The sequence below is a fragment of the Cyclopterus lumpus genome, chromosome 11, assembly GCF_009769545.1.
Source record: "Cyclopterus lumpus isolate fCycLum1 chromosome 11, fCycLum1.pri, whole genome shotgun sequence".
Taxonomy (NCBI): domain Eukaryota; kingdom Metazoa; phylum Chordata; class Actinopteri; order Perciformes; family Cyclopteridae; genus Cyclopterus; species Cyclopterus lumpus.
The window spans coordinates 7,476,855-7,497,887 of NC_046976.1; the positions used below are offsets into that span (position 1 = coordinate 7,476,855).

Genomic DNA, 21,033 nt, shown 5'->3' on the forward strand with positions numbered 1-21,033 from the left:
CTGTCACCAGCATCATTTAGCAATTTCAGAGTATCAGCGAGATCAACGATTGTTGGATGTATTGTTGGTGCAACTAACCACACTGCAACTCTTTGGCATAGCGTTATTAATTTAAACTGGTTTGTTTAAAGTTTGGAGACATGTTTCAACTTCCTCTGTTTCCAATTGCTGCATTCCAAATCTCAAACTCTTTGTTTTGACTTTTAACACACACACTGCAGCTTCTCTCAGTGTAAGAACTGTTGCATGTAGTAGGCATGCAATTGGGAAATCCTACTTTGTCCTAACATTGAACCTTGAACTTTGACCCTCTTCCGCTCATGTATTCTCTATGGGGGTCAGAAGAGCTGGCTTGCTGGCTGCATACTGACGAATGTGACCTATGCAGTAGGACATCCTGGTATTTTTTCATCATACTGCATTTGACATGCTATCTATTGAGACGTACTAAATCATTTTACTCCAGATTAAACAGTATGGTAGTATGAGTATGGGAATGCACGGGGATTTAGGAATGGGCTGTTGCTGTCGAGGGCCGCGGGATTGTTTTCCGCTTTAAAGGGGCGTGGTGATGAGAGCCTTGCGGCCTGGGAGTGACAGATCGGCAGGAATGCGGAGGCGGAACTAAAGCTCTGCGCTGCAGTTTCCCTCAGAGCCTCCTAAACGACACGGACGACCGGAAGTGGTCGCAAATTCAAACCGCCATCACAGCAACAATATGCGCGTATTTGTTTTTTTCACTTCATCGGCTGTCTGACGAATAGGTAGTTTATGAATAATTAAGCTAAACTATTACAGAGCATTTCTTTAAGGTGATGTATGCACTATACTATATTTGTTGCAGTATTTCATCTGGTTCGTGCCGCTAGCTACTCTTTCCAGTGCCGTCGATTTTGAAGCTGACTATTACCTGGAAAACAATCTGGTCCATCGTCCTAGCGATTTTCTGAAACCCTAAATGTCACCAAATGCATTACGCTTTAATTAAAGTTGAGTGTGCATGGGGCTTTTACAATAAATATTTTTTTTTTCAGATTTTGCAATCTGTAAACAGGCAGCCTAAGAACACAACAACTATTATAATGTCCATGTTATTATCCCCGTATCATCCCGCTTTCGTAATATTATACTCCAGGAAATAGGTATAGCCTTTAAATAGTATGATATAAACGTATTTATTGCTTTCCATATAATAATACAAAATATACTATCTTATTCTGCAGAATAACGTTAGAGTGTTTCTGTTTATTGAACCTGTTCCCTCTGCTTTGTTAGCAGAAGAGTAGTAATATTATTTTGGGGTAAAAATGGGGCACGTTTTTAAAGTTTAAAAATTCAGTGTAACCCTTATATATCTCTTTCCCTGTAATATTTAGTATCGGTTTAATAATGTGCATTATTTATTGTACAAACATTTCTTCCATTTAAAACTGTAAAAATATATAATTAAAGTCACATGTTTGTGTAAAAGAAATAATATGGCATGTGCTTGCGTATGTTTAATTGATTTATTATTATGCAATAATGAAGTCCTGCTTTATCACACGTACACCCAGTTATATCATCAATATTAAATAGTTTGATTTGCGCAGAAAGTGATTATTATTAAACAAAAATTGTGCTTTTCAATGTTCAGTTTACAGGTGCAGACCTAACAGAAGCGGTTCAAGCTGACGGCAACAGTATGGAAGAAGAAATAAAGATGGCCGAGACCGAACAAGGAGATGCGGCGAGCAATGAGGGAAAGGCCAGTGTAGATATGCCCAGTAACAGTTCAATTAAGAGAGGAAGGGGGAGGCCACAAGGTTCAAAGAAGATGAAAGTTTCTGTTACAGATGTTAACTTAACGGAGCAGATTTCTAACGGTGGGTCCAAACAGTCTACGAGGGGAAGAGGGCGTCCAAAACTCACGAAACACACAGTGCAGGAAGGATCAGGAGATGACCATGTGGATCATTCTTTACAAACTCAAGTGTCCAACAAACAGGCCAGTAATGAAGACAGTCTTACGGCCAACCATTCTCCTAAGAAAAGAGGGCGGCCGAGAAATTCTCTGAACAAAAGCACCTCTGAGAATGCTGCCGCTAAAGACTTACCGAACGGTGGCTCTGATGCACCAAAAGCAAGAAGGGGTCGTCCGAAAGGATCCTTGAATCGCAAGTCAGCACGTTTAACAAGTGGAGAGAATGAAGGCAGTTTTGTAACGCGTCAGAGACAAAGAGGCTCTCTCAATAAGAAACCCATGAAAGAGGTGAACAGTGAGGAGGAGGAGGAGGAGGAAGAGCCTGCAGAGAAGTCTCACAGAGGCAGGGGAAGGCCCAAAAAAAAGATTGTAGAGGAGAGCGAAGATGAAGAAGAAGAAGAAGAACTTGACTCGGATGGCTCCAAGCCGGCTAAGAGGGGGAGGGGTCGCCCCAAAGGCTCTTTAAACAAGAAACCCCCTGCTTATAGGGTGCACAGTAAGGTGGGCCCGGCCACACGAGGGAAGCGTGGTCGACCAAGAAAACAACCAGCCAAAAGGGGACGGCCAAGGAAGTACCCTCTGCCATCACCTGAGGAGCTGAACAAGCCCAAAGTATGGAAGCCGCTGGGAAGGCCGCGGAAATACCCCCGTGTTGATCCTCCAGAGGGGTCTCAACCAGCCCCTCGCAGAAGCCGCGGTCGGCCTTTTAAGTCAGAGTCCAAGAAAGGCGCTCACCTGCGCAAGAATTTTCCTGCATCTTCACCACGTGACCCCAATGTTGGATCCCAGAGAAAAAGGGGTCGTCCGCCAAGTGCACCAAAAAGTGTTGCTGCACCAAAAGGTGATGCTGCACCAACGCGGAAAAGGGGCCGTCCTAAAGGTTCACTCAACTTTAAAAAAGCCAGCAGTGAAACAAAGCCTGAAGTCTCCAACCGTTCAAAAGCAGAGAGTGATTCATCTCCTGTTGGGGTGGATCACAAAGCAGAGGCAAAGCACAACACAGAGACGTCCAGCGAGCAACTCGAGGACACGCCCATTGAGCGCGGGGACAATACAGAAGAATCGCTCAGCGGTCAGGATGCAGGCCTTGAAGTTAGTAACCAGGCTTGATGAACCACCCCGGTATGACCAAAAAAAGTTGCTGTTTTTAGAATACAATCTTGTCAAGGAAATCACTTTTTTTTTTTTTTTTTTAGTCTGGTAGCCTAGATATTCTGCAGCTCTTTTGTTTTCTGACTAATTTGTCCATCTTGTTTTATTGTGCTTGATTTTTCTAAAGCACTTTTTTTCTGTCATCTCAGTAAGCGGCTTTCATTTAGCTCTCAGATGTGGTGTATGTCAGTTTTGTTGTTGCTATAAAACGGTTGCTGAGGAATTACGAGGAAGAAAGAAAAGTCAAAATAAATGTTGGAAAAAAGATAAAGAACATTAAAACTAGAGAGCTAGAGTCCTGACACCACATCCGGGCTAGCATCTGTTCAACTCGCCTCTGGAACTCAGTATTTTTGGAAAGATTAAATGCGTTCTTAGGGTTTACGTTCCATATTTTAGGATTAACTGGTCAGTCACCATCATTTTCATCACCGTCTCATATATTTGTGTAAATAAACTGCCTCTTTGAATTGAAATAGACGTACCTGATGTTGTTTCTTGTCTCACCAAGAATACAATTGCAGTGGTGAGAAAAGGATGGAAAGAACTCTGTTTCCTGTGCCTGGTGCTTCAAAGGAAAATGACCCAATAAATGATTTTAGGAACATATCTCAGGTTTTTGCAAAAATTTATTTATATTTTACGAAAAAGTAAAGCCCTTTAATCATAAAAAGTGATAAAACTTCAAATGGACGTTGTCTTCAGTTCTACTTAAAATTGCACACCTTTAAACTGCTAATGCTGGTGTACCTGAATGTAACCATAGTTGTATATTTTTAGATTATATTTATAATCAAGGTTTCTTACAAATAATTGACTGACCACTTTGTCTTACTATACTATTATGAAGTATTCTTAAGTTTAGTGCTTTTATTTTATTATATCTTTTAACATGTTTGAGTAGAAAGAGTGTTCATCAGAGTGTTAGTTAAATCTGTATTTCTAGAGTGTTGTTACGTTCATCCATCTGTATTTTCTCCCTCCGTACTCACTGCATAATAATATTTCTGTCCAATGATTTACTCTTGAAGCAAATCAGTACTCAAACCCTACTTGTTTCAACAATATCTGAAACAAATACTTTCATAGAGCAAACATTGAACACATCAAATGTTACTATAATGTCAAATGTGGGGTGTAAAATTGTTCATTTTCCTCATCGCCTTTCTTCTTTTGATGTATGCGCATGGCACCAAATGAAGCATTTAGAACTGATTACTATTATTTCTCAGGATCAAAGAATCAATGTAATTCTAGTTCAACTTTACTGAAGATAGATCTGTACTTGCACCATTCTTCTTGTTTTTTCTTTTAATGGAGTCATCCTCTGATGTATTCTGGCAGAGTGCAGGATGTTTGCTGGTACTATTTGGAGCATTGTATCAAGTTTGTTATTCCTGCGGCTGAGATCATGCAGGCATGGGCCTCATTCAGATTTGCATAAAAGGATTTTAAGCGGTCTCTCGTGTCACAAATATTGTAGTGCTCTTGTTTTTTGTAATGTTTGTAGATGAGGTAAGATTAACCGTATTGATTGTACTCAGGTCAATTGAGTGTCGCAACAGCAGAAGTACAAGAACAGATGTTTATATATCTAGTATACTACATACATTATAAGTATCCAGCTAAAATTAAGCATGTAAATCAAACATACAAGGCAACCTACTAATGACTAATAAAGCCAGCATAACTTAACCAGAACCTCCTTCTTCCACCTAAAAAACATTGCCCGTCTCCGCCCATCACTTTCCTCATCTGCTGCTGAAACTTTAATCCACGCCTTCATCACCTCCAGAATTGACTATTGCAACAGTATTCTTTATGGCATATCATCCAAAATCCTAAATAAACTCCAATACATCCAGAACTCTGCTGCTCGCCTGCTCACCCACTCCCGCTCCCGTGATCACATCACCCCTGTTCTCCAGAGCCTTCACTGGCTCCCCGTCCCACAACGGATCCAATACATAATCCTTCTCCTCACTCACAAAGCCCTCCATAATCAGGCCCCCTCCTACCTCACCGACCTGCTCCACCACCACACTCCATCCCGTCAGCTCCGCTCCTCTGATGCCGATCTCCTGTCCATCCCACATAGGACCAGGCACCGGACGTGGGGGGACAGAGCCTTCTCCATATCTGCCCCCTCCCTCTGGAACTCTCCCCAAACTCATCCGAGACTGCACTGATCTTTCCTCATTCAAATCGCAAATCAAAACCCACCTGTTCAGAACTGCTTTTAATGTGTGATTGCTTGCTCCATGTTTTTATTATTTTTATTTATTAGGGTCCGAGCGACTGAGAAAGTCCCCATTTGTTTTACCTAGTTATTCTTATTTATTTATTTTTAGCTTTTAGGATGTTATAATTATGTGAAGTGTCTTTGAGTATCATGAAAAGCGCTATATAAATTCAATGCATTATTATTATAACTACAGTTTATTGAATGTACTCAAATAATCCCAAATTTAAGGAAACAAGGAATTTGCAATGAAAAAATGCAGGTGCATAAAAAGTGAAAGATATGTTGGGTCTGCAGATATTCTGAAAGGGTTAAAGAAGCAGTCGTGGGTATAAATACTGAAACAGCTGGTGGACAATTGCTGGAACAACCTAAGGGGACATGGAGATAGCAATCCATCAAAAAAGGTTCTGCAGACATGTCGGGAGAAGAAGACAGAAAGGAAGTTTTGGCTCGACAGGAGAGCAAATAGTAAGAGATATGAGAGTATAGGCCGATGGAAGGGAGTTGTGTGCAACCTGTCTGAGAATCAGAACATCTGTGTGTAGATCTGGAGTTAGTTACTTAAGATTACACACAGGAATGGGATAAACAAAATTGGGTGTGTAGACGACAACGTTAAAAGTATATACGAGTGTGGAGATGGTGTTCAAGGGAGGATGTGGGGATTTGCTTGACTGGACTGCATATTTGAAAAAGAATCAATACTGAGGGAGAATAATACCTGAAGGTGGCAGCAATGCGACATAGTGGATTCCAATGGCCGTAATACCTACAAGGAGAAGATGACGTGTGAAAATTAAGTAGCAGCAGTCATCGTGGACATTGAGGCGGAACTCTAATGCTGCGCTGCTGTTTCCTTCAGGGCCTCCTTAGTGTCACGGACGCCCGGAAGTGGTTGCAAATTTAAACAGCCATCACAGCAACAATAAAGCTGTACTTTTACATCACACGCTGTTTGGCCAATCGGAAATTTATGAAAATTGAGCTAAACTCTTACTGAGAATTTCTTTAAGGTGAGGTCTGCATTTTGTTTATTGCAATAATGTTTGTATATTTCTCCGATAGCTACTCTTTCCATCGCCGTCGATTTTGAAGCTGACTATTACCTGGAAAACAATACGAGAGAAAGCGGTTGTGTGGCACTATATTTCACGATGTGATTGCGCTTCAGTTACATTTGAGAGTGCATGGACCTTTTACGAGTTATAACAACACACTTTACAGACGTTTCAAGATGTAACCGTAAATATGCAGCGTAAGAAAACAACATTATTATTCAATCTGCATATTACGCCTCTTATACTATAGGTACGCCTTCCCGCCTTTAAAAGATTGTAATCCGGGAAAAAGTCATAACCGTGCAAAACCCTTTAATTAAAATGATATCCATCAATATGTACATGTGTATGCTGTCTTGCTCTGCAGGCTTGCAGTTTGTTCTTGTAGATTGTATTGTGTTACCTTTTTAACAAAACAGTAATGATTTATTCTGGAGCCAGAGATTAGTGTTTTTCATTAAAAATAGTGTTTCTGAAATGAAAGATCACTCAAGCTGTTGTGGATCAGTAAAACATTTGACAGTTATAATTCTTGGATATAAACAATATGTAGTCTTGTGAATAAACGTATAACAAGGGTTTAGTAATTAATTTTGTTATGATTAATCATTGTTTCACACAAGTGGGTTAGTGATTTAAAAATGTAATCTTTAAAGTTACTGTGAGGAACTTTGAACTATTTATGAAACCGTCTCAAATTAATAGTGATGCCTCTTTATGACCTACACAAGTAAACAAGAACATCAGAGAGAAGATTGGTTATTTCTTTATACTTAGTGCTTGTCATCGGTGACTGGGTCATATTCCACGTGAAATCTGAAATCATGCAATATTAATTGTTTTATTAAGGCCTTTAAATGTTGTGAGAAGATACTGTTCATGTTCTTAAGACATTGTTATTCTACATACAGCTTTATTTAAGTTTAATTAAAGGTCTCGTATTGTATTGTAAAAATATCTATTTCACAGAACTTTCTTTTTATAACTCAACATCACTAACAATAGTTTTAATTTCACGCGATTAATCAGATGATTGATTTATTTTCTTTCTTATTTTGCTAACCCTTTTGTCTATAAAATACCAGCATGTCTTCTATAGTCTGACAACAAGTAAGGCCAAGAAAAGCATCACATTCTTGCATTTTAGAACCTGGAAATCAAATGTTTGGCATTTTATCTTGGAAAATTACCACATTAAGGTTGACTATCAAAATTAGCTTATAATTTTAGCTCTAGCTAAAACGGGAAATATTTCTCTTCTCACTGCATGACTTATCTACACTTACACCCAGTTGTATATTCAATAAATAGTTTGAAAGTGATTATTTTTAAACTAATTGTGATTTTCAATGTTCAGTTTACAGGTGCAGACCTAACCGAAGTGGTCCAAGCTGACGGCAACAGTAAGGAAGAAGTAATAAAGATGGCCGAGGCAGAACAAGGAGATGCGGCGAGCAATGAGGGAAAGGCCAGTCTAGGAATACCCAGTAACAGTTCAATTAAGAGAGGAAGGGGGAGGCCACAAGGTTCAAAGAAGATGAAAGTTTCTGTTACAGATGTTAACTTAACGGAGCAGATTTCTAACGGTGGGTCCAAACAGTCTACGAGGGGAAGAGGGCGTCCAAAACTCACGAAACACACAGTGCAGGAAGGATCAGGAGATGACCATGTGGATCATTCTTTACAAACTCAAGTGTCCAACAAACAGGCCAGTAATGAAGACAGTCTTACGGCCAACCATTCTCCTAAGAAAAGAGGGCGGCCGAGAAATTCTCTGAACAAAAGCACCTCTGAGAATGCTGCCGCTAAAGACTTACCGAACGGTGGCTCTGATGCACCAAAAGCAAGAAGGGGTCGTCCGAAAGGATCCTTGAATCGCAAGTCAGCACGTTTAACAAGTGGAGAGAATGAAGGCAGTTCTGTAACGCGTCGGAGACAAAGAGGCTCTCTCAATAAGAAACCCATGAAAGAGGTGAGCAGTGAGGAGGAGGAGGAGGAGGAGGAGGAGGAGGAGGAAGAGGAAGAGCCTGCAGAGAAGTCTCACAGAGGCAGGGGAAGGCCCAAAAAAAAGATTGTCGAGGAGAGCGAAGAAGAAGAAGAAGAACTTGACTCGGATGGCTCCAAGCCGGCTAAGAGGGGGAGGGGTCGCCCCAAAGGCTCTTTAAACAAGAAACCCCCTGCTTATAGGGTGCACAGTAAGGTGGGCCCGGCCACACGAGGGAAGCGTGGTCGACCAAGAAAACAACCAGCCAAAAGGGGACGGCCAAGGAAGTACCCTCTGCCATCACCTGAGGAGCTGAACAAGCCCAAAGTATGGAAGCCGCTGGGAAGGCCGCGGAAATACCCCCGTGTTGATCCTCCAGAGGGGTCTCAACCAGCCCCTCGCAGAAGCCGCGGTCGGCCTTTTAAGTCAGAGTCCAAGAAAGGCGCTCACCTGCGCAAGAATTTTCCTGCATCTTCACCACGTGACCCCAATGTTGGATCCCAGAGAAAAAGGGGTCGTCCGCCAAGTGCACCAAAAAGTGTTGCTGCACCAAAAGGTGATGCTGCACCAACGCGGAAAAGGGGCCGTCCTAAAGGTTCACTCAACTTTAAAAAAGCCAGCAGTGAAACAAAGCCTGAAGTCTCCAACCGTTCAAAAGCAGAGAGTGATTCATCTCCTGTTGGGGTGGATCACAAAGCAGAGGCGAAGCACAACACAGAGACGTCCAGCGAGCAACTCGAGGACACGCCCATTGAGCGCGGGGACAATACAGAAGAATCGCTCAGCGGTCAGGATGCAGGCCTTGAAGTTAGTAACCAGGCTTGATGAACCACCCCGGTATGACCAAAAAAAGTTGCTGTTTTTAGAATACAATCTTGTCAAGGAAATCACGTTTCTAGTCATTTTGTCAGTCGATATTCTGCAGCTCTTTCTGACTAACTTGTCCATCTTGTTCTATTGTGCTTTTTATTAATTACTTTATCTATGTCGTCAGAATATTAGTATTACTAATAATCTTTTTTGGAACTGGCACTGATTGTTCCGGTTTACATTTAGCGTTTAGATGTAGTTTTTGTCCGTTTTATTGTAACTGTAAAACGGTTTCTTTTTAAATGAGTTAAAAAGGGAAAAAGTCAAAGCAAATAGAAACTATAGAGAGCTGTGTTTGTGAAATCACATCCGGTCTCCATTACACCAGCTTTTGTAACTCAATACAATCTGTTATTCTGTATTTCTTTCTGAAAAAAATACGAGTTTCAGGACAAAATCAACTATTCTATAAAAATGTAAAACATGTTTTCCAACTGATTTCCAAACACATCTTCTATGATACTGCTCTGCTACCCTTTTTTGATTTTAGTTTGCATAATTGGACTTGACAAGGACACAGGATTAGATCTGGGAAATGCTTCTTTTAAATAAAAATATTTTTATTATAACAATTTCAAGGGGGTCACTCGTAGCAATGAACGTACAGAGAATTATCACCTGAGTCTGCAGCTGATCTCAGTTTACAGAGATTTAGAGCCAGTGTCAACGGATTGTTTAACCCTCTGGCCGCAAACACTTCTGTTTTCATTCATTCAATGGTGTTGTTTTTGGTCAACATAGTGGAGCATTTAGCAGCTAAGAACAGATATTTCCCTCAGGAGTTTGTTGAGACCAAAATCTGAGCTAAAAAAGAGTGAATATTAGCCTATTGGACACAAACACAACTCCAAACGAATGCTGATAATTTCTGAGTAACTGCTGGATGTAAATTAGGAATATTGTAGTTCATAAATTTGCTCTACCATCTTAAAAGGTGCTGTTATTTCAATGTTGTGTTGTGCAACAACTTGTTTCCCCTTCCCCCTAGTGGTCAATAAATCATTATTGCAGGTTCAAGCCATGATGTTCTGTGGCTCACAAGGAATTGCTAGAGGCCGCTAAAGTACTGTTGAGTAGTTTGTGTTGTTTCACAATGTGGACGTGAATGAGCTTTCCTTGTGTTTGGATCATAAAAAAAACAGAAGTTGCCCTTTTTATATTGGGAATCTGTGAGGAGAGTTTGAGGGCCTGCGAAATAAAATCCATCCACATGATGTCATGATTTTCTCAATCCCATTTCATTTTCTTTTTAAATTGGCCTTAGTTGCCCAAGCTTTGAATGTACCATCAGTTACAGTTACACGGATCAATGAGCCCCTCACCACACATTCCTCAAGCGGACTGAAACCTCTAAGAAACGCCTTCTCGCCACACACGTAGTACTTTTGTAGTTTCAACTGTTGCCATCATGATGTTCTCCTAATGCTGACATGTAGCTGTGAAAGCTTTTCTTCTTTTTTTTTTTATTACTTTGACCGTCATGAGATTAAATTTAGGTGATTGGATTGATTTCACAAACATTCATACACTTGTTTTTGTTTTAAAAAATCGTTTGACTTGTACATCATTATTACTTAATGTATATCGACATCTTTAGCGTTGGGTAAAACAATTAAAGTGTTTAAATGCCAAATGGAGTTCGGTTGTGTCAAGTTATTCAAATATTTTTCAGTGGACACATTTGGATTTTGTGCGTTTTAAACAAGAAGTCAATAATTTGTGATATTATGCTCTTGAAATAAAATGTGATGATCTTGCTGTTTTATTTTCCATAGCGTGTGTGATGTTTGGATCCGATGTGACTCGATGCCTCGCTGCCTTTCTATCAGTGTTCATTTCCTTTCTGTCTGCCTCCAGACAAGACTTAAAGATGGAGGCAAATACATACTTGGGGAACTTTTTATCTGATTATTTTAGTGTTTGTGTGACGCAGCAGCGACTCACCAGTCCTGTTTGATGACTCGACTGCTGCGCTATGCAGCCGAGTTAGATTGAAGCGAAGGCTTGGTATGTTTTGACGAATGAATCATTCAATCAAGAAAACTTGTACAGGTCATTGTGCGTCTAGATACAAACTAGAACTCGCCTTTTTTTGGTAAAGTATTTCCCAGAGAGCATTATCATTACTTGTTATCATAATGACCAAGTCAAAACAAAGGAGTGCTTCATTGTAGTATTCAGCTGGTTTAATGTACTATTTTAGACCAGGCCTACTCAGATGCTCTCACAACTGCAGAGGGAGTAATGTGTGGTATGAAGTTTCCTGCTTGATTTGTTAACCAGACCAAGATAAAGATCAACGTGTCTGTAGGCGTATTGAAACGGTCTTTTTACTTTCCTGGGGGAGGGGGAAACATTTTTCCTGAATATGATAAGATCTATAGATTCATACTATTTAATTAATCGTACTCATTCAAAACCAATTTAACGGCTTTAATGACATATCAGTCAATTGTTGAAACAAACAAGTAAACAGATCTTGAGGTATTGATTAAAAGGTGATAAACAAAAACCTCCCTGCCGAGAAAAAGTGTACACAGCCCACGAGGTGCTCGTTTGAGAGCATGACAGGTTTAAATCAAAAGTAAGAATTATTAAATGTAGAGCACAAATGACTAATTAGACAATCCAATTGTTAGAGAGCAAGGAGGCCATTCACACATGACTAATTGGAGAACACGAATTGCATTCAGAGCACAATGTATCAGATTGAGAGCACACAATCAAGATTACGAGTGAGTTTTCTTTTCAAAAATGACTCCATTAAAGGGCCTCTGGTGTTGACACTCCCAGACACGCAGGGGCCCATTGGGACCAGCTTGGGGAAGAAGGGACTACAACGGGCGTATCTGTGCTATGACTTCTTCTTTTTCGGTAAGTGGAAACAGAGGCAGAGTGACACCTCCTCGCCGTTTCCTCCTCTCCGGCGAGTGGGAACCTGGCTACACCTGCCAGGTAACTTCTGAAGAAACCACTCGGGTCGTAGTCTCGCTCGTTTGAGACACAACTGACTTACGGATGTTGTCGGTGATGTGAGCGGAGTCCCGAACAGGTAGGCCCGCGTCACACATTTACTTTCAATAAGTTTCGGTATCACTCGGTCGACAATAACGTGTCGTTGACGTTTCGGCTTCAGCCAAGAAACCCGACTGCTCTGCGCCGGTGTCCCGGTTTAACTGGCGGCCCTGTTAAACCGGGACACCGGGCCTCCTCAGCTCAGGGTCCACCCGGTGTGCACATCTGAGGCGGAACACGAGTAAATCTGGATACTCAAATAAAAGATCTGCTTTGAAGTAGGAATTAGACTGGAACTTAAAATCTCACTTTAGTGTCAACAAATGTTACAAACGCAGCCATGTTTTCAATACTTCCATCTCGCAGTAACACACAACACGTCCACGTTTGTTTTAAGTGGCATTTCTGTGGCTGTCGTCGCAGCCTAAATGTGGTCATTGTGTCAGGCAAAGTCCAGCTGTCTCGTGTGTTTTCATGGAGCAGGAATGCAGCCAGGTACTCACTTTATGGCCGACATTAAACTGTGTTCTGCTAATAATTGGCTCTAATCTAGATATCCAAAGTTGGGTTGGACAACAATTTTTCAAGATGTAATAGGCCTTGTTTTGGCAATACTCGTGTATTGTTATGTACTCTATGTACTTTTCTATTGTCTGAGATTTGACAAATTTGCCTAAATAAGAACTGAATTGATCAATAATTCATTTAAATTATGTTTCAAGAAAAAAACGCCAACATTTCCTGCTTAAATGTGAGGATATACCTCTTTAGTTTGTCTTCTGTGATCTTAAATTATGGGTCATACCAACTCACCACAACCTCCTCCTTCACCTTGCAAATCCCCTATAGCTATACTCCAAATACTTTTGATTAAAAAAAGTGTTTCACTGGATTGGGTTGTTAATTGTACTAAACATCCAAGACACTTTAAGGAGAATTTGCAGAATATATTTATGTAAATGGTTAATAATAATTGAATATATATTAAATTAACACATTCTGATTCAGATTATCTGTCTGGTTAATATCGTTCTATCACATATAGAGATGATTTGGTCTCTATTTAACATGGTAAACTACTATGTAGAGCTTGCTTTGGAGCTGACAAAAACCTTTCTGAGATATTTTGACTGTATATTTTCCCAAGAAGGATTATGTTAATGTCCTTAAAGCTTCTTTTGATGGGAAAGATCTGTCACACAACATTTATTATATAGGACCAAATAACTTTTAGATTTGATAGAATAACTATATTAACACTACACATAATCAAAAAGTGGTTGCACGAAACTGGAAACTAGCGTGGGTATACATTTTTTTAAATGGAAGATTCTTTGCTCGGCTGAAAGTTTTTATTTTTATGAATTTGATCACTATAACATATTCAGCAACAACTATTTACATGAAGACATGTTGCAAAGTATCCTTAAGGTTTCTTGGCAAAATAAGTAATTGGAGAGGCTTAGAATACACAAACTTCCACAAATTCATAAGTAAAAACGTATTTGGAGAAGAGCTATGATTTTGCAAGGAAGGTCCCCTGATTTTATTAGAAGTTTTCACATGATTTCTCTCCATGGTTCATGGTCAGTTGGTCCGGATGGCCCATGCATTTAGGTTTTGAACTGGACAAAACAAGCAGTTTGGAGATTTTTATGAAGACCAAACGATTAAGGGGTGATTGACAAAGTAATCGATAATGAAGCTAATTGTTATTTCACACCATTAATTACTTTTTTGACTATATTAACTGTGGTGAAATAAGGTAGTGATACCAATATTATTCAAATAAGCATATTGTAAGAGTTCAGAGAATCTCGAGCTACCTGGTGCTTGGAAGAAGAAGCTCCGAAGCCAGAGATATATAATAAGCATTATTTAATCATAACAAACAAGAGTCATCTGTATACATACATGGTCCAGGCCCGGACGCGCTCACATGACTTCGCTTCCACAGTCTCCTGATTTAGCCAGCAGTTTCTGTCTGGCGTCACCACGTAAGAGACCAAATTCACGTCTTACAATTAGTTTTATTCGCAGTCCATTCGCTGAGCTAAGCTCCCATTGGTTAGTGGAGGTATTCATGCAAATACCTTTCAGAGACACAGCATGCTGCTGACCAGCGAATAAGACATGAGGTTCACACCTGAGGGTTAGTTCCATTGGCCACTTCAAAGAATGCCTCCAATCGATAAGCTAGCGGGGTCAAAGCTCACACTTCCGGTCAAGGACAGGAAGTTCCTCTTCAGAATAAAACCCTATTATCCTGCCTTCAGAATAAAAGCAACATCTCAGGTTTCAATCGGCATCCCTTTAACTATTGTCTAAACATGTTTTTTACCCCCGCCCCCTCACAGAGAAATGAACAGAAAAGGACTTTTAGCAGCCGGAAGAAGATTTGCTAACAGTCAGAATCCTGACGGCACACAAGTTATCAACTAAAAAGACAGGAAATTAAATCGCAAACATGTCTGGCCTCAATGGTTTAACCACATATTCAACTGAGGATGAGGCACTTCCACCTGGAGAGCCACAAATAGACGGAAGTAAAAAGCCAGAAGAGAGTGACAGCATAAAGGAAACATGGGAAGTTCTAGACGAGGAAGAGGAGGAGGAGGAGGAGGAGGAAGAAGAAGAAGAACTAGAGAACTCAAAGGAAGAAGAGGAGAATGAAGAGGAAATGACCACCTCTGCTCATCTGGAGCCGGACACTCTGCCGTGGCCTGGAGACAAAGACAAGAGGCCTCAGACAGACAACGTCGATGGAGTCTGGTCAGAAAAAGGAGTTTCTGAGCCCAAAGACGGGGACACAGAGCTCTACGGAGGAAGCCAGGACCTGTCAGAGGAGCAGAGCCAGGCGGAGAACGCCGGAAAGAGCAAGTGGAGGGAAAGCATGCCCGAGGGCGACAGGTGGCGGGACGATGAGATCGAGCTGCAGCGGCACGATAAGGGGGATGGCTCACTGGCAGATGATGAAGATGAGGGGGAGGAGGAGCAAGACAAAGAGTCAAATTGGATTTCAGAGAAAGCGGCTCTGGGTTTCACTCCACAAGTCACAATAGTGCGCCCGTCCAGCAGAGAGCTTCCTGAGGAGAGCAGGTTGTTCATAGAGAAGGACGTCGAGAAGGAGCCGCAGACGCAGCTCGACTCGGCGGCGCAGTTTGATCCAGAGTGGACAGAACAGGACGACAAGTACTGTGAGTATGAAAAGTCCAACTTCACTGCATCCAAGCCCAAACGCACATTAATGGTATCATTTTATTAGTGAGACAGCAGATTGGACAGAGAGCGCTGACAAAGGTCTTTGGCTGGAATCAAACTAGGACCACCCACGCATCAGATGTCTTAATCCACTAATCCTTCTCCACCATTAAAACAGACTACTCTGTTATTGATACTAAATCCTGTTTTGTTCTTTTTGAGAGGAGGGAAAACATAATTGTCTCCTCATGTGATGAGCAATAAGAGCTCCCTGTGCTGTGGATTTTGAGTCATTTCCTATTTGCAGCCAGGCGCAGAGTATTAATACCTGAGAGAGTATGGTTTTAAATTAGCAACTTTCAGTTGATGAACTGGTCACATATCGGATCACTTTGTTCTCATTAGAAATGCACCGCTTGTCATTTTCTTTGCCAGTTACGTGTTTTTGAATTTTAAGTTTGACCCACTATGCCTGATTTACTTTCCTTCTGAGAACTATAATTGACAGCATGCACAAACACTTTTGTAACTTTTCTTTAATGGAAAATTAAATTAGTTTGTTCTTGCAGATCAGAAAAGAATTAGAGAAATTATTATTCGATACAACTATTTATTATCTATCCAAAACTATGTACATATTAACCTATTTATACAAACCTATATTCTATCAACCCCTGCCTCCCGCACACCTACTGACTGCACCCGCCACAATAGTAGAGGAAGAAGAAGAAGAGCAGCGTGCATTGAAACAATATAATTGCATTTCTTGCCTTTTCTGTGATGGTCTGAATAAGTTGCTAAATTAGTTTCTAGTTGTGCTTTTTAAAAATAGTTCCTGAGAGGGTGTGAAAAGTTACTAGTTGGCAACACTTTGTGTGCGTGTGGCCGTGACAATTGTGGGTTACTGTCTATGCCACTACGTGTGTGTTGTGAACCATCGTGTGGTGCACGTGTACATTTGACCGGCACAGAATCAACGATATCCGAGACCGATCTTCACCTTTTGATGGCCGATTGAGCTGAAAACCAGCCGATCTGGTCAGCGGCCGATTGGTTGGTGCGCCTCTAGTTTCGATCCAGGGAGCTCAGTGAGTGAGTCACTGCACACCGATCATCTCTTTTCTCCTTAATCACATGTAATTGCATGTCTTGATTGAGATGGATCACGTACTTGAACAGGCCTTGCTGTCACTGTACCGCTGAAGACGGAAATGAACGACTTTTAAAAGACACTCCTTCCTCAGACCTGTGTGAGCGTCTGTGCGGCAGCAAGCTGAAGACGGCCCTGGCTACGGTGTCCGCTGGACTCCTCTTCCCTCTCCTGCTGTGGGGAGGTTACGCCCTCCTGCCCTTTGACCCACCTTACCTGGTGGGCGCCCCCCTCAGGGTGGTGTACACTCTACGCTGCGCCTTCTTCGCCATCGTCCCCATCCTGCTCGGTAAGACCACGTGTCAAGTTTATTTTGTATTGAAACAAAAACTTTGTAGAATCTAAAACACACACACACACTGTCGGCCACAAACAATAACACCATGTCTCTGTGCAGGTGTGGTGGTGCAGGGCGTGGCCCGGCTCCGCTACAGCGCCCTGAAGCCCCTCTACCAGAGCAAACTGGTGAACAGAGAAGTGGCGGTGCACTGGCACTACGTCAACGAGTCCCTGGCCCTCTTCCTCTTCTTCTTCCTGCAACTTGCTGTCATGGCAACTTACATCAGCCAGGACCTGCTCAAACTGGTGCCGCTGCTCACCATCATATTTGTTTTTGGCAGGTATGTGTGCTCGCTGCCACACGTTGTTAAATGTTTAGGACGGGAGAGATGATTCTGAATGTTGCTTTGGTTATTAAATGTCTGCTGGAGGATGCTTTAGTAATGCATTTGACAGTCATTTGTACAAATACATAATCCCTACTAGTTGATCAGTATCGTATTATTGGGCTTTTCAGTTGAATGACTGAGTTAAGTGGAGGCCAAACGATGTCAGATGTCAAAAGATGTCTTTGACTTTCCAGCTGGTAAAGAATTCTGTACTTGTACCATAAGTTTTAGACTTAATTTACTTAGCATGACACAACTTTACAACACACAATACAGTCACCGTTACACACACACACACTGGTGGTTGTGTTTGAATCCAGATGACTCCTCATGCGGTTTACATTTTATTTCCAGTAAAAAATATTATATATATGAATTTTACAATGAAATCATTCTCCAACAGTGAAGATGCACTCATAAACCGCGACAACAACACATAAGTTGAGCAGGGCTTGACATCAGGGCTTTTTCATCCACTTGTCCTTCAGGGGAGTACCTGGGATATTTTACTTGCCAATAGCCAAAATGTACCTGTCCTAAAAGGCCTTAAATGCACCATAATGTGTAATGTCCGTGACCAGCTGTCAGCTTCGTTGTCAGCAGGAGTGTCGGAGGGAAAATACATGAGGGAAATGTAGAATGAGTAAAGAAAAAAGAAGAAGCATCTATCCAGATTCTTTGAGTCATCAAGCACTTGATACAAAAATGTTGAAAGGCATGAAGGAGGGGAAGCCTCGATTCGACTTTCCTCAAAGAGGGTTTCACAGACTGGAGCTGAAGTGGAGTTCTTGACAAGGAAACATTTGGATCTTTTACGCTCAGTGCAGGTTTCTCCATGTAGTTAGAAAAGGTTGGATGTGCACGGACAGGCAAAAACAAACGTCAATTCAATTGTTTATTTTGTATAGCCCAGAATCACAAATTAGCCTCAGAGGGCTTAACAATCTGTACAGGTACGACATCCCTGTCCCAGTGACCTCACATCGGAAAAACCCCAGAAAAAAAACTTTTTCACAGGGGAGAAAAGGGAAGAAACCTTCAGGAGAGCAACAGAGGAGGATCCCTCTCCCCGGATGGACAGAAGGGTCTATTTATTGAAACCAAGTGTAAATGTTGATGTGCCTTTTTTATATGTAACTCCTAATTTGTGTTATTTCCTGTGCTGCAGGCTGATCTACTGGCTCTGCCTCTCTCTGGGCAGCAGCATCAGGGCACTGGGCTTCGGCTTGTCATTCTTTCCCATACTGGTCATGCTGGGCACCAACCTCTACTTTGTCGGCGCTTCAGTCGGACAAGAGGCGGTTTTCGACGTGGAACCTCCGACGACAGCTCCTCCTCCCAGTCTGCGCTGGTGGGGTTGAAGGCCGCCGTCCAAAAAGGCGATGAGGAGTTAAGAGACATTAAGTGTTTTAATGTGACAACGCAACATTCAGACAACTTGACTCGTTCCTTTGGTGTCCTACAAAGTTGTAATCCCTCAGATATCAGTCCTGGTTGATTCACCTGTGATTACCACGGTAACAGCAAGTGCAGTTGCAACAGCTCTCCGTGAACAGCTATTATTAAATTAATAAGGATACTGTCAACATCTTCCAAAAGTGACCTTTTTGTTTTGTACATGATTTTTGTAATGAAAAAAAAACACTGATTCTCCAGTTGGATGCTTTTAATGTTAAGCAGCAGTCGAACATGTTCTACTCGTATCAGCAGTAACAGTGAAGGCTTATAAAGGCCTATGGGAAAGGCAGACCACGTCACTACTAATAAAAACGTAAATAATATGAATTAATTCATAAAAATCTCAAGGATTATAACTTTGTGTCTTGTTATATTTGGCCTTTGTTACCAAATAAAACAAATTCATGAAGCATGTTGTGGGATCATTTGTAACTTGAATCTATGTATATAAAAAGAAGAAATCCACCAATATTCACATGCGTATAAGTTACAAGAGGAAGTGGAAAAAGTTGACCGAAACAAAAAAAGGTGTATTAAAAGGAGAAGAATAAGGGCTATTTTTACAGTGTGTTAATCTTCGATCGCAGATCTTTAAACAGTCTCGACCTTTTCGTGTTGAGTTGATCGAATCAGATTTTAGTTTGAGACGACACGTTGATGTGATGCCGCAAAATCAAGATGAAAATGTACAATATAAAAACTGAAAACCTTTAATTGGAAGCAATGAAAGTGAGATGGATATCAAAGGTTAAGAGTTACGAGCACTTTAAGATTTCAATGTTAAAATGTTTTATGAATGTTACCATTTTTATTTAGTTGTCACACTAGTACTAATGGTAATCTTTAAACTGTATAAAGGAGATACTGTTAAATTGATCTTTTTTTATAGTTTTCTTTTGAAGGAATCTTTTTCATTGTATGAGTGAAGTATATTTGGGACTTAGAATGAGTTTAATAAAGCTTTAACAAATATGATACATGTTCCCCCCTCAGTCATTTGTTGTCTCTGTGATTAATCCCTCAGATATAATCATGTGATTATGATTCATGGGGCATGTTTCAACTCGACCAAATAGAGAAATCATTCAATGATAATCAAATGACCGTTGAGTCCAAGTGGACATTTGTGCAAAATTCAAAGAAATTCGTTCTTGGTGTTCCGATATCTCACGTTCACACGAATCGACAACTCGACTGTCACCGTTGCAGAAAAATTACTTAATTGTCAACTATTTTATAAATCAGTTATGGACTAATCAGGTATGTAGTATTTAATAAAAAACAATATTCTATACTTTAAGAAAAGTGCATCATAAAAAAAAGAAAGAATGTACTAAAACGAATAGTTATCTAATGTTGTTTGCAGTGTAGTTCGTGTTGCTACTTTTACTTAAGTCCAGGTTCTGAGCACACAGGTTGATAGCAAAAAAAACAAAGACGACATTACCAGATTGCTCTAGAGTTGAAATATTGTTTACTCTTTGTCTGGTTATTGCCTCGCTCACACAGTTGCTGCTGATGAGAGCTCAACTAAATTAAGTTGCGTAGTTCTCACTGAATGTGTGAAATGAAGCATGACATGTTTGTAACTATGACAACGGGCTGAGGTGAGGATGAAGAGAAAAATGCTAAACTGGAGAGGAAAAAAATATATATATCTAAATGCACCTCTGAAATGACATTTTTGTTCAAATTAGAAGTCTTTATGAAATATTTTAGAGCCACTTTCATGTTTGATGAAACATTAAAATAAAACCACACACTGCAATTCATTTCACTCAGTTTGTCTATTTAATATATAAAATACGATAAAACATACGCAAAAAGGGTAAGGATTCAAGGGACTTGGATACTTTGGTACAACAAACACTTTTTGTAAAAGCGGTATAGAATTTCAATAACATATCAGTGCATACATTGTATATGAAAATATACACAAATTGTAAATCATTCTCAAAAAACAAAAAGATTTTTTTTCTTTACAACAAAAACCAAAAGCAGACTAGCTCAACACAATATATTAGCTATAAATTTCATCTTTAGTATTTCATATGCTACATTATTCTGAGTTGTTTTATAACTCATGTGTGATGCATGTCCTGTATCATTACTGTGCGTAACATACGTTTTGTTACTTGTATCCCATGCATTAACTTTTTTTTTTCAAATTTCATGAACTAATTTCAGTTGTTTCCCGTTTTTATAAATATATTCTTTATCTTAATTAAAACTGCAGCATTTAACTGGTATTTCCTTCATTGCATTTGCC

The 21,033-nt window shown here is 40.5% G+C and overlaps 3 protein-coding genes across 5 annotated transcripts; all 3 read left to right on the plus strand.

Moving 5' to 3' along the window:
* The first annotated feature begins 655 nt into the window (after positions 1-655).
* LOC117738840 (origin recognition complex subunit 4-like) lies at positions 656-10,905 on the plus strand. Of its 3 annotated transcripts, XR_004610133.1 has the most exons (3): positions 656-812; positions 1,637-3,131; positions 9,286-10,905. XR_004610133.1 is itself a non-coding variant. In XM_034544952.1 (2 exons), exon 2 carries the CDS (start codon positions 1,685-1,687, stop codon positions 3,071-3,073), a length of 1,389 nt encoding a protein of 462 aa, XP_034400843.1. In that variant the 5' UTR covers positions 656-812; positions 1,637-1,684; the 3' UTR covers positions 3,074-3,595. The 3 variants fall into 3 exon arrangements, 2 of the variants coding, with proteins under 2 accessions (XP_034400843.1, XP_034400844.1); XM_034544952.1 differs by lacking the exon at positions 9,286-10,905 and having other exon boundaries at positions 1,637-3,595; XM_034544953.1 differs by lacking the exon at positions 9,286-10,905 and having other exon boundaries at positions 656-763; positions 1,637-3,595.
* Positions 6,226-11,037, plus strand: LOC117738841 (origin recognition complex subunit 4-like). Its single transcript, XM_034544954.1, has 2 exons — positions 6,226-6,373; positions 7,776-11,037. The coding sequence occupies exon 2, from the start codon at positions 7,842-7,844 to the stop codon at positions 9,225-9,227; it is 1,386 nt and encodes a 461-aa protein (XP_034400845.1). The 5' UTR covers positions 6,226-6,373; positions 7,776-7,841; the 3' UTR covers positions 9,228-11,037.
* Positions 11,038-12,126: 1,089 nt separating this feature from the next.
* On the plus strand, positions 12,127-19,061 carry tmem79a (transmembrane protein 79a). Its single transcript, XM_034545988.1, has 5 exons — positions 12,127-12,324; positions 14,645-15,484; positions 16,733-16,927; positions 17,036-17,258; positions 18,475-19,061. Exons 2-5 carry the CDS (start codon positions 14,755-14,757, stop codon positions 18,665-18,667), a joined length of 1,341 nt encoding a protein of 446 aa, XP_034401879.1. The 5' UTR covers positions 12,127-12,324; positions 14,645-14,754; the 3' UTR covers positions 18,668-19,061.
* Positions 19,062-21,033: the final 1,972 nt, after the last annotated feature.

Excerpts from the sequence above, each read along its gene's own strand:
- LOC117738840 (XM_034544952.1), top strand. The coding sequence starts at position 1,685 with ATGGAAGAAGAAATAAAGATGGCCGAGACCGAACAAGGAGATGCGGCG.
- tmem79a (XM_034545988.1), top strand. The coding sequence starts at position 14,755 with ATGTCTGGCCTCAATGGTTTAACCACATATTCAACTGAGGATGAGGCA. Across the intron at positions 16,928-17,035 it reads CATCGTCCCCATCCTGCTCG|GTGTGGTGGTGCAGGGCGTG; the intron begins GTAAGACCACGT and ends GTCTCTGTGCAG. Across the intron at positions 17,259-18,474 it reads ATCATATTTGTTTTTGGCAG|GCTGATCTACTGGCTCTGCC; the intron begins GTATGTGTGCTC and ends CCTGTGCTGCAG.
- LOC117738841 (XM_034544954.1), top strand. The coding sequence starts at position 7,842 with ATGGCCGAGGCAGAACAAGGAGATGCGGCGAGCAATGAGGGAAAGGCC.